Genomic DNA, 18,437 nt, shown 5'->3' with positions numbered 1-18,437 from the left:
ATATGGCCCATTCTGCAGAGCCTTAGTCCAGTCTTAGCAGGTCTGTCCAGCACTCATGGTCTTTACACAGAGCAGCAGTCTAGTCTGCAGTGTCTCTTAGCACATAGACAGAGTGAATAGAGGGTACACCTTCAGTGCTGCCACAGAACCCAATCCCAGGACCAAAATCAGGAGACTCTAATCCAGAGCTGCAGCTTTCACAGTTTGGACACAGCTCCCCCTCCATTATCCCAGCCTACATCTACTACCAGGCTAGTGCTTTATTCCTGAGGACCACTCTCCACTAACTCTCCAGTACCAGAATCAGAATCTGCTGTTTGACCCGTTGCCTGCTGTTGTTCAATAAAGAACCGTGAGTTGATTTGTACAACGTTGCCTCAGTACCACAGCCTCTCCCTCCTTATTTTTTGCATACACCACCTGCTGGAAACCTGCCCGGCTGTAGGACAGCCCTCCGGTCCCCATAACAAACACCGTGACATCAGCGCGCCCAAAGCTGCAATCGCCAGCAACTCTGGTATTCTGGGCCCCGGCTGCCTCCAAGCCCCAAGAGAAAGCTAGGCCCCGGTGGGGGATGTTCCAAGTGGCGTCATGAACAGGATATAGACTTCTGTGCCTTATACTGGCACTATAGACTGTCCTTTTAAAAAAGACTATGCTGCCTAACCCTGCTGCCATCCTGGTTATGGGTTGGGGGATGTTGCACTTTGTACATAAATTTCTTCAGTAAAAAGGAAACTGTTCACTGCAGACCCTGACTCTCTGGACTTATTTCTCATTGGGTTGCAGCATGCCTTACCATCCGTTCCGGAGAGTAGTAACATTTGGTAATACCTTGATGGTGCCTGGGGGACCCAGCATAGCTTTTGGGTTACCCCTAACCTGGGCACTATACATCCTGTATTATAGTCCAGAGCTGCCCTCACTATTCTGCAGAGGGACCAGGGAGAACATTGAAATTGTTGCACCCCAGATTCTGCTACCTTTAACAAACCCCAGCTTTCTCAGATGCAGATGTACTGTCACTAGCTCTGATCACATCAAGTCTCTGGAGATCACGACCCTGAAGAATATAGCATTTTTAATAATAATGATTGGAGCCTAATTTTAGTCACTGACTACCACCCATATATCCCAGAATTACCACTTTATCACCATGTCATATTATTCCGCCTCAGAACTGTGATTTTTGGGTTATAGCCAGAGATTACATGAATGAAGAAAACCATAAGATCCCCCCGCGGCTTCTTCTGTAGCTTATTCTGGTTCTCCTCCTCTGTAATTTTCGGCTTGGGGTCTCAGGGCACATCACACATGCCTTCACTTCACTAGGCACCACAGCTATTTCTGATTTCAGGCGTTTACTTTCTGAACTGAGTGAGAACATTTTTCATGTTCTTTTCGTATGTAAACCATGTGATAAATATGTATGTATCTAAAAAAGAGCCAATAAAAAAAACATCTTATCCCTGAAAAAAACAAGTCCTTATACAGATACATTCAGCTTCTAAAAGCAAACCAAGGTGCATAGTTTTGCTAGTGTTAGAGGTGTTGATAAAATAATTACTAAATAACTTTGCTAGATACTACGGTATTGGATAACTTTACATCTGTGTTTGAGAGATTTAACCTTTGCTGTGAGTTCCTGCTGGGATAGGGGAAGACAGAGCTGCCTCATGTCCTTTTCACATTAGACTGTCAAACAATTATTTTTCTGGTTTGTGCTTTCAGGCTTTTATAATGTTTGGTTTAATATGATGACATTGTAAAATAAATTAACTCTTTCTCATTGTACCAGTTTTTTTTTTTTTTTTTTTAAAGTAAGTACCACATTGCTCACTTGGTGGCCACATCTGCAAGTAGTATGCCCGTTATTTTTATGGGTGGTATGTGTTGGTTTCCTATGGACCCAAGTGACTACATTTTGAGGTTTGTACTGCACATAGAGCCCCTAGAACCACAGACGGAGGTTAAGCAGGTTCTGTAAGGTTGTGGGTCAAAGAGGTTTTGAAGCCATTGAACATCATGTAAAAGAGATCCAGCAGATGTTCTGTTAGGAATTCCACTACAGAAATCACAGCTTTTTTGCCCTGGTGGCATTTTGGCAAGACTAATCCTTATGGGCAAACTCCATCCAAGCAACGTTTAGAAGCTTCCATCTAAAGTTCCCCCTATAAAAACTCCACCCCTGCACTATCAGGCTTTTGGGGTAGTAAACCTCCTGGACCACCGCTGACAATGACACAAGCCGACACCTGGGAGCAGAGTCTAAGTGGCACCCAGTTTTCACCAGAGCCGGCCACAAAGTGGGTTGGTCTTGCTGCGGCGTGGTACCACCTGGTCGTTCCTCAGGCGTGACTTGTCCACGGTGGCAGCCAAGGTCAAGGTACAGAATCAGCAGGGATTCTCGTGGTCTGGGACGGAGCAGGAGATCAGGCAGGCAGCGAAGGAGCGAAGTCGGGAACAGATCCGGGGCCACAACAGGAGGTCAAAACACAGGTCACAGGTAACAGCTTTTTCAATGGCATATAGCGCAAGATCCAGCAGGGAATGCTGGGAAGGGCCGGTATTTAACTGATTAGGGGAAGTGACCAGCGCCAATCAGCGATGCGCTGGCCCTTTAAATCTGCAAGCGCCGGCACACGTGCGCCCTAGGAGCCGGGACGGGAGCAGGAGCGTGGCGAAGTGAAGCGAGTCAGGATGGGGGGAGGAGCGGACGCCGCCATGGAGAGGGGTACCGGTGCGCCTGTGACACGAGGTCGCAGGAACACCTGTGACATGCACTTTACACACACAACGCTTGCACTTTACTCCCATATCATCACGCGTTCCGGGTCACCTCCACCTGCCGCACTGCTTGCCAACTATACCGCCTTGTCCTGAGATATGAGACCTGCGGTAATCTCCACCTGCACGCTAACGGGATTCAGCAGATCAACAAGCTTATCTGCCGCTCTGATTAACACCTCACACTCCAGGAGATTTTTAATGCTGGCTTAAATATCACATACATTTTCATATACTAAAATTATGGCCCAGACATGCCTTTTTTTTTACTCATCAACACGGCTGTTTAAGGTCTTGTTTTTTATGGGACAAGTTCTATGTTCTTATGGCACCTTTTTATTTTCTGCTCATTGTATTCAGAAACTGTTAAAAGATCAGTTTATATTTTGATCTACGAAAATGTATATTTACGTCATAAATTCTTATGTCAATCTATTCATCTACCGGTGTTTTTTCAAATATATTTACTTTTTATAGGAGATTTGCGGGGCTTCATTTTTGTAGGGTGCGCTGCAGCTTTAATTGGTACTAATTTGGGGTCCATATAACTTTTTAATTCATTTTGAATTCATTTTTCGGGGAAGGCACAAAAAACTTTCGGGCTTTAGGAATGTTGCTACATTATTAGGGGTGTGACATAGAAAAAATACTGCATTCTGTTTATTTTTTTAGGTCCTTTGAGAGAATAATCTGGATTTTTAGTATTAATGTTTTTCACTTTTAAAACTTTTTTATGCCCGCCTTGTACAGACTAATTGCGGGAGCAAAAATCCTTTTTTTATTGCATATATATATATATATTGCGTGTATTGAAATCTAGTATTAAGCTTTGCTAGATGAGAGCAGGATTTTGCCTCTTTGCTGGGCCTACCCTGTTATAATGACACCGCTACACACCCTGATTGTATCACAGATGGTTCCTTTCCCTCTGGCTAAATAGATGCCACGGCCACTATTTAACACATCATCTGAGGGGTTAGTGGACAAAACTGGGATTATCTTTGAATTTATATTACTTCAGGCAGATCTCTGTGATGCGGCTGCGTATAGAGCGATCTTTATTCTGAGCATGAGACATATTGTAAAAACTCAACTATATTACTCATCTATGAGAGACGACGGTCAATGAGTGCCACCACTAGGGGGAGCTAATGAGCTTTCTGCATACTGTTTAAATAATAAACTAAATTATAGACCAGAAATCAGTGATTTGTTGTACCATATGCATATCCGCTAAATGTCCCAGAGCAGTGCCTCATTTTATTCTGGAAAAAACGGATGGGGTTTATAAAATTCTGCTGTATTGGAGGCATCTTCACTTCATTTAGTGGCTGGGTCAGGTGTGTTCCTAGGGATGACCCATATACTGTACATGCTGTGAATTGATATTTCTAACCCGATCCAGTATATCCTGTCTGATTACCATTCAGTTGGTAATTCAATCTCTCCCAGTGATTGGACCACGTCAGGCTGTGTAAGGACACGCCCAATTGACAAGCTGATTGGAAACACCCAGTTGACAATTTTTTAAATGTATTATTTCCAGAAGGAATAAAAGCGGAAAAACAAAAGGATTTTTCCACAGCCTGTATCTACTGAGATTTCTAAATGAGAGCTGAGAGGTTCTTTTTCATGAAATATGAGACCAGAACCGCTGGATACATTCACACCCCATTCATGTATTGAAGATAACCCAACAATAATATCGGACCCCTGACTAGATCCATAAGAACACAACACATGGAAGATTGGGGTCTTCACTCATTGTGATCAGTACTGTCACCAGATCTTACTATAGTGGCATCTTGGCAATGCTCTACCAGAGACCCTACCCCCTATCTGTGACCTGACACTCCACCCATCCAACAGAATACATGAACAATAGGTCATCAATGTTAGAACAATGAGGTCAAACACTCAGGACCCCCTCCCCCTCCAACTAATGATCTGCTCCTGACTCCCTGTGGTGCTGGAGTAGGAAGAACAGCTCCATTCTTTGTATAGTGGCCAAGCTGGGTAACTGCAACTCATCTTCATTTAAATGAGTTACCAGATCCAGCCACTAAACAAAGAGTGGAGCTGTTCTTTCATTATTCTGTAATGTATCCAGGAGGGGCTGGAACCCATAGAAAAATCGGGGGGCCCCCTGACATCTTGGGTCCAATGGAAGCTACCACGGCTGCTATAGTAGTAGTTACACCCATGTGTGAGATCCCAAGTAATGGACCCCAAATAGATGATGATCTTATGGATGAGCTTGTTCACCCCTAGAATGTATGATCCAATATACGCAATTAAAGGGGAATTCCAGTAACAGACGTAAGTTACATACATATATGGTCACAGTACAACTTGTGAGTTCTTAGACGTTTCCATAAAAAGGGTAAAACGTCAATGTTACAATCTGAGCCAGAACAGAACTGGGGGTTGTTGTATAACTTTCAGTTTTTTTTTAATTTCAACTCTTGACTGTTTTCAATATTTATGCTTGCTGTCAGTGTATGGGGAGTCTCTAGGATTCAGCTGAGAAGTGGAGACAAATGTGCCCAGTCTAGACAATGCTCTGGACTCCAGACTGATACATTGTAACAAACTACCAGTGAGACCTGTGTTACTCTGACTGTACAACCAAGTGCAGGGCTAAGTATGTACAAGGTTACTGTAACTCAAGGTTATCAAGTGATCACTAGCAGCAAGCAGAGATATAAAATATAAAGTAAAAAGTAATTGAAACAAATATTGAATAAAAAATGTAAAAATATTTACATTTCATATTTACATGAAATTGGGGAATCCCTTTTAGTAAGGGTTAGAACAGGTGCCCTATTTTGTAAGGTCTGCCAGTAACCAGGCAGAAGTGCTGTCAGGATTCTAGGAAAGCTGAATGATACTACAAGCAGTGATATTGCCCTGGACCCAAAACCAGCAAATTTAGATAAATGTAACGTGTGAATAGTGAGATAATGGCCTTACCTTGACAAATAGACAGATGTCATGTTCTTGTAGGGGTTCGCTGTTCTCTACAGGGGTGTCCGGGCTGACTGGTTGGACCATACCATTTTCTCTGATTGTATCTTCCTCTTCTACATTGGCACTGGCTTCAGATGTGATATTTTGAGTTTCCTCCTCTGTTGGAGTGTCCTCAGCTTTGGCAGGACCATCCCCAGGCACTGTCTCGGTTGTCTCCTCTGGCTCAGTACTTCTCTCTAATATAATGTCCTCTGTTGATAAGGCTTCTTCTACTACTGGGTGATCTTCTCTAGGAGAACCTTCCTGAGGAACATCTGCCACAAGTTCTTCTGGCTTCTCCTCAGTTATTTCTACACTTGGTTCTTGCCCTACATCTCCATCAACATGTTCTTCTGAAGCTTCTTCTGGCACTGCTTCTACTTGAAGATCACTTATCTCAGAAGATGTTTCTTCTCCAGCCTTGCTATTTGGATTTACATCTGCAGCAGCCAGTTCCTCCACCTGACCTACAGCTTCATCCCCTAGCTCTACCTTTGCCCCAACAATACCTTCTGTGTCTATCTGTTCTGAATCTACTTCTCCTGAAGCTCCTTCACCCTCCTGCCCCTCATCCTGTTTCTCAGCACCTTCATCTCCAGCTGTTTCTTTGCTACCATCAGCATCTTCCTTTCCCTTCTTCTCTTCTTCCTCCTCATCACTACTGGAGGTTCCTTCACTGCTCTCACTGCTGGCATCTTTTCCACCCTCCTTCTCCTCCTTGTCTAGGCTAGCATTGCCCTCATCCACATGTGGAGGCTCTGTGGGTGGCTCAGGTATGTCCTCTTGGGAAGTGGTTTCTATAGCAGGGTCTGGGGTCTCTAGATTTTCTTGTGTAGAACTTATGGTTCCCTGACTCTCCCCTGTATCTTCTCCTGTTTTAGATATTTCTTCCTCTTCTTTTTCCTTTGCAATTCCTTCAGTTAGAGGTTCCACAGTTTCTATATTATCACCTGCAGCTTCTAAATGGGGGCTCTCAGGCTCACCTCTATCTCCTGTAACCTCTACCACATTCTCCTCCGAAGTTTTCACCACATCAGGGTTCACTGTCTCCTCTACATTACGGTTCTCTACCTGCTCATTCTCTTCTACACTCTTTTCCACTTTCTCTCCTGCTCCCTCCTCCACACTGGGACTCACTGTCTCCTCTCTCACTCCTGCTCCCTCTTCAGCATTGGGGTGTAGAACTCCTGCTTTCTCCACTGCCTCCTCTTCCACATTAGGGTTCAGTAGACTTTCCCCTGTATTTCCTGCCAACTCTTCAACTGTGGGGCTCTCCACGTGTTCACCTTTTACTTCACTCCCTTCTACAACATTGGGGTTCTCCACACCTCCTGATGCCTCCGCTGCCACCACTTTAACATTGGGGTACAATGATGTCTCCCCTGATCCCTCTTCAACATTGGGGATCACAACACCTTCTGATGTCTCCCCTGCCTCTTTATCCACATTAGGGTTCACAACCTCCACTTTCTCTCCTGCACCATCTTCTGTAATTGGGCTTACAACTTCCACTTTCTCCACTGCTCCTTCTTCAAAACTGGCGTTCCCCACACTTTCCTCTTTCTCTCCAGCCCCTTCTACAACATTGGGGTTCACCTCACCCTCTGATGTCTCTCCAGCCCCCTCTTCCACATTGGAGTTCCCTGTTTTCTCTTCCTCTCCTGTCTTCTCTTCAACATTAGGATTTACTACTTCTCCTTTCTCTGTTGCACTTTCCTCTACATTGGGGTTCACCCCTTCACCTTGCTCTATTGCCCCCTTTTCCACATTGGGGGTAACAATTTCCTCTTTCTCTTCTGCACTCTCATCGACATTGGGATTTACTGTCTCCACTTTCACTGTTGCACCCACCTCCACATTGGGGTGCATGTCCCCCTCTTCTTCCCCTGTGACTCCCTCCACATTAAGGTTCACAACTTCCTCTACTTCTCCAGTACTACCATCCACATTTTGGTTCACAGGCCCTTCTTCTTTTCCTGCAGCCTCTTCCACTTTGGGGTTCACAGCCCCCTCTTCCTCTCCTGCACCCTCCTCTACATTGGGGTTCACAGCCCCCTTTTCCTCTCCTGCACCCTCCTCCACATTGGGGTTCAAAGCCCCCTTTTCCTCTCCTACACCCTCCTCCACATTGGGGTTTACCGCCCTCTCTTCCTCTCCTGCACCCGCCTCCACATTGGGGCTCACAGCCCCCTCTTCCTCTCCTGCACCCTCCTCCACATTGGGGCTCACAGTTTTCTCTTTCGTCTCTACACATTCCACTTTCTTGGGGTCTTCAACCTCTTCCTTCCCCCCTGTGCCCACTCCTGAGTCTACTGTCCCCTGTCCCCCAGACTCCTCAACTTTAGTACCCTCTCCTGTCTCCTCGGCCTCACCTCTGTCCACCTGTCCATTGCTCAGGGCCATCTTTTCCCCTGATGTGACTTTCTGCGGCACTTGCTGCTGCAGATCTGTCACCGGCCGCTGCTCACCTGCTGCCTCTGCCATTCTTACTCCAACAAAAAGTGTGTGTCCCCCCGGCTGCTCTGCTTCTTGTGTGACCTGGTTAAGTGCAGGATTAGTGCAGCCAGAGCTGACAAATCCTCTAAGTGTGCGATAGTGTGAGCCCCTACCCCTGCAGTCACCACGCCTCGCACACCTCCCACTGGTACCACAAGGCTCCTGGAGGAATTCCCTATACATGCCGCAGGTCACATTGCAATGTACAAGTATAGATGGAGGATTCATGTAGTATCTCCCCGTATAGTCTCAGCAACGGAAATATTTCATTATGTTTCATAAAGTTTTGCAAAAACTATAATACAAGAAAAGATTCACTCTGGGCATATACTACTATCCCCCCCGCTCACCTGATATAATATTATTGTCTCTTATAAGCCCCGACCTCCGCTGCGCTATAAAATCGGTTCCTAATGAGAGCCCCATTGGTAGAGATGAAGTTATGGGGGAACCTAACATGTGGGTCCATGCATTGGGCACAATGATATAAAAATCAGCTCCTCGTTATAACTTTGTGTCCCTGTGTATACCTCAAAACAGCACAAAATACCACCCCAGCAACCAAATATTGCATTTACATCTCAACTAACACAGACCCCAGACCATACAATAAATAATAATACAATTATAATTAATAATACAATAATAATTAAATGACGCATGCCCCTCCCCCCATCCATAGCAGCCCTCATCTAATATCCTGCATTATATCGCTCAACGAAATTGTAGGCAAATCTTCAGAAAGTTAGGGCCATCCGCCGTGATGGGGGAGACACGGAAGTTCCGGGGTTAAGCTAGTGCGGCGGGGGGGGGGGGGGGGGGCGTCGCTCGTGGGGGGTTGGTGAGTCTCGCGCGAGCGTCGCTCCCCCGCCGGGTTTAATAGGATGTGGGCTCCTCCTCCTCTTCCTCTTGCTGCGACATCAGGGATCGAACGCCCTCCCTCCCTTTTGGTGAGCTGGGTAAATGTATTTACTGTCACGCAGCCTGTGGCGGGGTCTAGGAGGGCCGGTGGGAAGTGCAGCATTAACAAGTGGTCAGTGGTGGTTGGAATAAAGTGATGTTGGTCACACCCCACGGGTGGACCAGGGAATATATGGTTTGGGGTGTCCCAATTTGTCACCCCCACGAGCCGGAGCGGTGCGGCGTGGGGGGGGGGGGGGGAATAAAACCCCTGCGGACACTCTTATTTCACCGGCCCTCATAGACCTCTTCTACTGGCATTTTTTGCAATGTTTTATATTGTTATACTGTTATGACATGTTATTTATGTTATTTATATACTTGTACCTAAAATATTTGTTATTAAAATTAGGCTGCTGTGGCGTCACATTCCACTGTCAATTGGTGTCCGCTTGTCTCATTGAGGGGACCCGCTTAGGGCGGGGAAGGAACGTAAGTAGTAATGTGATTAGATGACGCCAACTGAATGGGGAGTCCCCACATCAAGCATCTGCAACCTGATCAGACAATACTGACAACATTACTCAAAATTGAGAACATCCCCACACAGCGTCACCAGATCACTGACCCCCTGTGACCCCCCCATTACGACTCCGCAATCTGCCGCCTGAGGTGGGATTTTCATTCCACCTCATGGCAGATGTGAACCTGCCCCAAGACCGGGCAATAAATACAGTGCTCAAACCAGACAATAAATAATACAGAGAAGATAATGGTGCAGACCCCTGAGCAGGTAATGGCAATGGAGAAACCCTAGAGCCGAAAATAAATAAAACAAATACTCACCTCTCATCGCTCTCTTTCCCTCCCTGCACCACACTCCATGTTCTTTCAGGCTCATTAGCATAATTTTACATTTTGATTTTAGAAGGAAGGAGGCCACGTCTAACAATCCATATTATATATTATTGTGTTATTTATGACCATCCTTCACCACTTCATATTCACTCCTAAATGCTGAAAAAAACAGCTCATCCTGCTAAAAACAAGTCCTCCCTCAACATAAAGAAAAAAGCTTTCTTGACTATTGCATTTCACATAAAATGAAACCCTCATACAGCGACATGAACCCTAACCAATTGTAGTTAGGTCCTTAAAGGGTTCATTCCTGCGGAGCTTTAGTACTTTTAGTTTCAACCAGAAGTTTCAGTGTGAGAGAACCTGCTCTGCCAATGAATGGCCTCTTAGGACACAGAACGTGACTTCGTTCCAGGAGAATTTTGGTTGGCTCCTGGTTCATGGATGCCCCTGTTTCAGGTCCTGTGAGTGGGTGGGGCTTAAGTTCCATCAGAGGCGCTGGACCTTCCAGGAGGAGGAGCTATGGACCTTCTTACAGAGATGGGCAGTGGGGGCTCCACCAGACAGGAGACCCTATTGTGCTCTGTAATGTAATATTATATTTCTATATGTCCCCTATGATCTGTAAAGCTACGGGATATGATGTATATGATGGCTTATAATTAAAGATTATTATTACTATTATACTGGGTGTCCCAAACAGAGACAATGAATTAGAGATGGACGGGAGTCTTGGTCTTTTAGAAAAAGGCACCAGCTGTTCCTCGAGAGAAGGGCAAATAGTTTTTTTTGACAGTAAGGCACTGGGCATTTCCCTAAAGTGGGGCACTGGGTGTTCCAACTGTAAAGGGCACTCAGTTTCTCACCAGAACAAGGCACTGGGCATATTGCCAGAGAGGGACCCGAAGCATGCCACCAAAGAGGTACACTGGCCATCCACCACTAAGGGACTCTGGCCTTAAGACCACCAAAGGGCATTAGGTGTACCACCAGAGAGTGGCACTGCAGGCTCCACCAGAGAGGGGCACTGGGGCATTCCGCCAGAGAGAGACAGGGGCGGGTTCCACCAGAGAGGGGCACTGCATGTTCCACCAGAGGGAGGCACTGGGGGACTCCTCCAGAGAGGGGCACTGCAGGCTCCACTAGGCAGTGGTATTGGACATTCCACCAGAGAGGGGCACTGGGGGATTCCAAAAGAGATGAGCACTGGGATGTTCCACCAGAGATCGGTATTGGTGTACTCTACCATAGAAGGGCAATACATTTTCCACCACAGACTGGCACTGGTGTGCTCCACTGGGGCATTCTGCCAGTGAGAGGGACACTGCAAGTTCCACTAGACAGCTGAATGGGGTATTAAACCAGAGATGGGCAGTAGGCATACTAAAAGATATGGACACTGGGGTGTTCCACCAGAGATGCGCACTACATGTTCCACCAGAGAAGGGAACTATCTGTTCTGCCAGATTTTGGCACTGGCCCTTGTCAGAGAAGGACTCTAACTGTGCCATTAGAGAGGGAACATTGGTCTTCCATTGGACTTTCCACCACCAAAGGCCATTAGGCTTTCCACCACAGGGGTCACTAGGCACAACAGGAGAGAGGGGTACTTCGCGTTCCACAAGTGAATGGCATTGGGGGCACTGGACGATATATCAGAGAGGGGCACAGGACGATTGATCAGAGAGGGGCACTGGACGATTTATCAGAGAGGGGCACTGGACGATTTATCAGAGAGGGGCACTGGACGATTTATCAGAGAGGGGCACAGGACGATTGATCAGAGAGGGGCACTGGACGATTTATCAGAGAGGGGCACTGGACGATTTATCAGAGAGGGGCACAGGACGATTTATCAGAGAGGGGCACAGGACGATTGATCAGAGAGGGGCACTGGACGATTTATCAGAGAGGGGCACTGGACGATATATCAGAGAGGGGCACTGGACGATTTATCAGAGAGGGGCACAGGACGATTGATCAGAGAGGGGCACTGGACGATTTATCAGAGAGGGGCACAGGATGATTTATCACAGAGGGGCACTGGACGATTTATCAGAGAGGGGCACAGGATGATTTATCACAGAGGGGCACTGGACGATTTATCAGAGAGGGGCACTGGACGATGTATCAGAGAGGGGCACTGGACGATTTATCAGAGAGGGGCACTGGACGATGTATCAGAGAGGGGCACTGGACGATTTATCAGAGAGGGACACTGGACGATTTATCAGAGAGGGGCACAGGACGATTGATCAGAGAGGGGCACAGGATGATTTATCAGAGAGGGGCACTGGACGATTGATCAGAGAGGGGCAGTGGACGATTTATCAGAGAGGGGCACAGGACGATTGATCAGAGAGGGGCACTGGACGATGTATCAGAGAGGGGCACTGGATGATCTATCAGAGAGGGGCACTGGACGATTTATCAGAGAGGGACACTGGACGATGTATCAGAGAGGGGCACTGGTGATCTATCAGAGAGGGGCACTGGTGATCTATCAGAGAGGGGCACTGGACGATCTATCAGAGAGGGGCACTGGACGATTTATCAGAGAGGGGCACTGGACGATTTATCAGAGAGGGGCACAGGACGATTGATCAGAGAGGGGCACTGGACGATTTATCAGAGAGGGGCACTGGACGATTTATCAGAGAGGGGCACAGGACGATTTATCACAGAGGGGCACTGGACGATTTATCAGAGAGGGGCACTGGACGATTTATCAGAGAGGGGCACAGGACGATTGATCAGAGAGGGGCACTGGTGATCTATCAGAGAGGGGCACTGGACGATTTATCAGAGAGGGGCACAGGACGATTTATCAGAGAGGGGCACTGGACGATTTATCAGAGAGGGGCACAGGACGATTTATCACAGAGGGGCACCGAACAATTGATTAGAGAGAGGCACTGGACGATTTATCAGAGAGGGGCACAGGACAGTGTATCAGAGAGGGGCACTGGACGATGTAGCAGAGAGGGGCACTGGACGATCTATCAGAGAGGGGCACAGGACTGTGTATCAGAGAGGGGCACTGGACGATGTATCAGAGAGGGCCACCGGACGATCTATCAGAGATGGGTATCGGACAATGTATCAGAGAGGGGCACCGGACGATCTATGAGAGAGGGGCACTGGACGATGTATCAGAGAGGGGCACTGGACGATGTATCAGAGAGGGGCACTGGACGATGTATCAGAGAGGGGCACTGGACGATGTATCAGAGAGGGGCACTGGACGATGTATCAGAGAGGGGCACTGGTGATCTATCAGAGAGGGGCACTGGTGATCTATCAGAGAGGGGCACTGGTGATCTATCAGAGAGGGGCACTGGATGATGCATCAGAGAGGGGCACCGGACGATGTATCAGAGAGGGGCACTGGATGATGCATCAGAGGGGGGCACTGGACGATCTATCAGAGAGGGGCACAGGACTGTGTATCAGAGAGGGGCACTGGACGATGTATCAGAGAGGGGCACAGGACTGTGTATCAGAGAGGGGCACTGGTGATCTATCAGAGAGGAGCACTGGACAATGTATCAGAGAGGGGCACCGGACGATCTATGAGAGAGGGGCACTGGACGATGTATCAGAGAGGGGCACTGGACGATGTATCAGAGAGGGGCACAGGACTGTGTATCAGAGAGGTGCACTGGTGATCTATCAGAGAGGGGCACTGGTGATCTATCAGAGAGGGGCACTAGACGATGTATCAGAGAGGGGCACAGGACTGTGTATCAGAGAGGTGCACTGATGATCTATCAGAGAGGGGCACTGGGTGATGCATCAGAGAGGGGCACCGGACGATGTATCAGAGAGGGGCACTGGATGATGCATCAGAGGGGGGCACTGGACGATCTATCAGAGAGGGGCACAGGACTGTGTATCAGAGAGGGGCACTGGACGATCTATCAGAGAGGGGCACAGGACTGTGTATCAGAGAGGGGCACAGGACTGTGTATCAGAGAGGGGCACAGGACTGTGTATCAGAGAGGGGCACTGGTGATCTATCAGAGAGGAGCACTGGACAATGTATCAGAGAGGGGCACCGGACGATCTATGAGAGAGGGGCACTGGTGATCTATCAGAGAGGGGCACTGGATGATCTATCAGAGAGGGGCACTGGACGATGTATCAGAGAGGGGCACTGGACGATGTATCAGAGAGGGGCACTGGATGATGTATCAGAGAGGGGCACTGGACGATGTATCAGAGAGGGGCACTGGACGATGTATCAGAGAGGGGCACCGGACGATCTATGAGAGAGGGGCACTGGACGATGTATCAGAGAGGGGCACTGGATGATCTATCAGAGAGGGGCACTGGACGATGTATCAGAGAGGGGCACTGGACGATGTATCAGAGAGGGGCACTGGATGATGTATCAGAGAGGGGCACTGGACGATGTATCAGAGAGGGGCACTGGACGATGTATCAGAGAGGGCCACCGGACGATCTATCAGAGACAGGTATCGGACAATGTATCAGAGAGGGGCACTGGATGATGCATCAGAGAGGGGCACTGGACGATGTATCAGAGAGGGGCACTGGACGATGTATCAGAGAGGGGCACTGGACGATGTATCAGAGAGGGGCACTGGACGATGTATCAGAGAGGGGCACTGGACGATGTATCAGAGAGGGGCACTGGACGATCTATTAGAGAGGGGCACTGGACGATGTATCAGAGAGGGGCACTGGACGATCAATCAGAGACGGGTATCGGACGATGTATCAGAGATGGGTACCGGATCATCTATCAGAGAGGGGCACTGGTGATCTATCAGAGAGGGGCACTGGTGATCTATCAGAGAGGGGCACTGGACGATGTATCAGAGAGGGGCACTGGACAATGTATCAGAGAGGGGCACTGGATGATGTATCAGAGAGGGGCACTGGACGATGTATCAGAGAGGGGCACTGGACGATGTATCAGAGAGGGGCACTGGACGATGTATCAGAGAGGGGCACTGGACGATGTATCAGAGAGGGGCACTGGACGATGTATCAGAGGGGGGCACTGGACGATGTATCAGAGAGGGGCACTGGACGATGTAGCAGAGAAGGGCACTGGACGATGTATCAGAGAGGGGCACTGGACGATGTAGCAGAGAAGGGCACTGGACGATGTATCAGAGAGGGGCACTGGACGATGTATCAGAGAGGGGCACTGGACGTTCTACTTTTAGATAACGAAAATTTGATTTAATTAAAACTTGTAATAGTTTCTCTATATTTGGGCCATGGAACGTCTTCTGCACTTGTGGTTCTCTCTCCAGGCAATTCTCCAGTGCTTGGAGGTCCCCAGAGGTGATGTTTCCACAAGTCGCGGCTGAGAGCTTTCAAGGTTACCCGTATCTTTATTTATTTAAAAATGTCACCAAACACTGGCAGCTGATTACTGAGCGAGCGGGAGGAAGGGGCAGCGGGACACAACTCAAGGAGTTCTCAGCACAACAGTCCTCTCCAGGGAAGGCTCAGGTAATGATCTAACTCAGGATCCTGAAGAACATCTCCACCCAAAGCCTTGGCACCCCGGCCCTGCCCTCTGTGGTGAAAGATCAGTCACATGTGCATAATCACTATGGGGGAAGAATAGTCCTTCTATATAGTTTTCCAGTCCGGGCTATTAAGTCTCTGTCTTAGACTCTACAATATGAGACTTTTTCATGCTAAACCTCATACATACAGACTACACCCCATTATGTGCTGCCATAAAATGGGTCATCAGTGAACCCAATCTACAATATCACCTATAAGGTGCTTATATGGTACCACTAGGGGGAGCTAACAACTACTATATGTATACAGCCTCTAATCAGTGAATGGAAGCTCTCTATACAGTAAAATCTTCCCAACCTTTATTTATACTGATTTGATTCCATCATACTCTATGGAAGTTGTCTCTCTGTGAGTAGACCATCCATTTATCCAACTAAGACCACTTTTTTGAGCAAAGTTTTGAATGAGACCCTCTTTGTACAGACTCCACATGCCTGATGTAGAGGCAAGTCAGCAAATATTGTCTTGGCTGAAGATGTCTCTCAGACTCTTGTGACTGTAGGGTGAATTTACTACTTGTAATATGGAAGATACATGAAATAATGCAGTGATAACTATAATTTTCAGGTTTAGCTGCAGTTCTCCACAGCTGCCAGTAGGTGTCGCCGTAGCCGCAGTTCTGTCAGACTGCAGTAGTAGTTGCCGTGTTTCAGCAGCAGGTGTCGCTGCTCTCCCGCTGCAGTGGCGCTTCCCCCTGCTGCCAGGAGGTGTCGCTGCGGCGCGCCCCGGTCCCGGTGTGACGTCAGCGCGGAGTCATCGTGCAGTCCTGGGGTGATGTGCGGGCGGCTGCGCTCTGTGATGTCATTGTGATTGACGGCCGCGGCTGCTGACGTCATGGACCAGGCCTTACGGGAGTTCGCAGCCCACCTCGGGGTGTGTGAGGAGACCCCGGGCCCGCAGCTACCCGCCAACGACTGGGATTTCTTGGATATCGATATGGAGGACATCGACCTGCGATCACTGCCGACCTCCGTCATCTGCTGCAACCTGGACGTGGGGGTCTTCTATGACGTACGCTGCAGGGTGAGTGCAGGCCTCAGGGGGCTCTGTATACTGGGGGTACAGACTGTACATGGGGAGACCCTGCAGCCACCAGAACATCAGCTCAGAGAAATAAACAGCTCTATGGGGGGCTCAGGACCCCCGGGAACAGCCAGCTCCAAATCAGAGGGTATCCAGACCCCAAACTATATCCAGACCCCAGATTAGACCCCTAAATATATCCAGACCTCAGACTAGACCCCTAAATATATCCAGACCCCCAGACTAGACCCCTAAATATATCCAGACCCCCAGACTAGACCCCTAAATATATCCAGACCCCCAGACTAGACCCCTAAATATATCCAGACCCCCAGACTAGACCCCTAAATATATCCAGACCCCAGACTAGACCCCCTGAATATATCTAGACCCCCTGAATATATCCAGACCCCAGACTAGACCCCCTAAATATATCCAGACCCCAGACTAGACCCACTAAATATATCCAGACCCCAGACTAGACCCCTAAATATATCCAGACCCCCAGACTAGACCCCTAAATATATCCAGACCCCAAACTAGACCCCCTGAATATATCCAGACCCCAGACTAGACCCCCTAAATATATCCAGACCCCAGACTAGACCCACTAAATATATGCAGACCCCAGACTAGACCCCTAAATATATGCAGACCCCAGACTAGACCCCTAAATATATCCAGGCCCCAGACTAGACCCTTAAATATATCCAGACCCCAGACTAGACCCCTAAATATATCCAGACCCCCGGCTAGACCCCCCTGAATATATCCAGTCCCCCAGACTAGACCCCTAAATATATGCAGACCCCTAAATATATGCAGACCCCAGACTAGACCCCTAAATATATGCAGACCCCAGACTAGACCCTTAAATATATCCAGACCCCAGACTAGACCCCTAAATATATCCAGACCCCCGGCTAGACCCCCCTGAATATATCCAGTCCCCCAGACTAGACCCCTAAATATATGCAGACCCCAGACTAGACCCCTAAATATATGCAGACCCCAGACTACACCCCTAAATATATGCAGACCCCAGACTAGACCCCTAAATATATGCAGACCCCAGACTAGACCCCTAAATATATGCAGACCCCAGACTAGACCCCTAAATATATCCAGGCCCCAGACTAGACCCCTAAATATATCCAGGCCCCAGACTAGACCCCTAAATATATCCAGACCCCAGACTAGACCCCTGAATATACCCAGACCCCAGACTAGACCCCCTAAATATATCCAGACCCCAGACTAGACCCCTGAATATATCCAGACCCCAGACTAGACCCCTAAATATATGCAGACCCCAGACTAGACCCCTAAATATATGCAGACCCCAGACTAGACCCCTAAATATATCCAGGCCCCAGACTAGACCCCCTAAATATATCCAGACCCCAGACTAGACCCCCTAAATATATCCAGACCCCAGACTAGACCCCCTAAATATATCCAGACCCCAGACTAGACCCCCTAAATATATCCAGACCCCAGACTAGACCCCCTAAATATATCCAGACCCCAGACTAGACCCCCTAAATATATCCAGACCCCCAGACTAGACCCCTTAATATATCCAGACCCCAGACTAGACCCCTTAATATATCCAGACCCCAGACTAGACCCTTAAATATATCCAGACCCCAGACTAGACCCCTAAATATATCCAGACCCCAGACTAGACCCCTAAATATATCCAGACCCCCGGCTAGACCCCCCTGAATATATCCAGTCCCCCAGACTAGACCCCTTAATATATCCAGACCCCAGACTAGACCCCTAAATAT

At 48.2% G+C, this 18,437-nt stretch overlaps 2 protein-coding genes across 2 annotated transcripts in view; one reads left to right on the top strand and one right to left on the bottom strand.

Moving 5' to 3' along the window:
- The window catches only part of CLIC6 (chloride intracellular channel 6), a 29,255-nt gene extending 20,892 nt beyond the window's left edge, over positions 1–8,363 (bottom strand). Inside the window, exon 1 of the mRNA XM_072138716.1 lies at positions 5,761–8,363. Coding sequence (XP_071994817.1) covers positions 5,761–8,280 — 2,520 coding nt within the window. The 5' untranslated portion in view covers positions 8,281–8,363. The remainder of the gene's footprint in view (positions 1–5,760) is intronic.
- A 7,970-nt stretch (positions 8,364–16,333) lies between these two features.
- The window catches only part of RCAN1 (regulator of calcineurin 1), a 48,010-nt gene continuing 45,906 nt past the window's right edge, over positions 16,334–18,437 (top strand). The window contains exon 1 of the mRNA XM_072138713.1: positions 16,334–16,644. Coding sequence (XP_071994814.1) covers positions 16,456–16,644 — 189 coding nt within the window. The 5' untranslated portion in view covers positions 16,334–16,455. The remainder of the gene's footprint in view (positions 16,645–18,437) is intronic.

Source organism: Engystomops pustulosus, chromosome 2 (assembly GCF_040894005.1).
Source record: "Engystomops pustulosus chromosome 2, aEngPut4.maternal, whole genome shotgun sequence".
Lineage (NCBI taxonomy): Eukaryota > Metazoa > Chordata > Amphibia > Anura > Leptodactylidae > Engystomops > Engystomops pustulosus.
The sequence above is the reverse complement of the archived record's forward strand: the minus strand, read 5'-3'. Positions and strand labels throughout refer to the sequence as shown.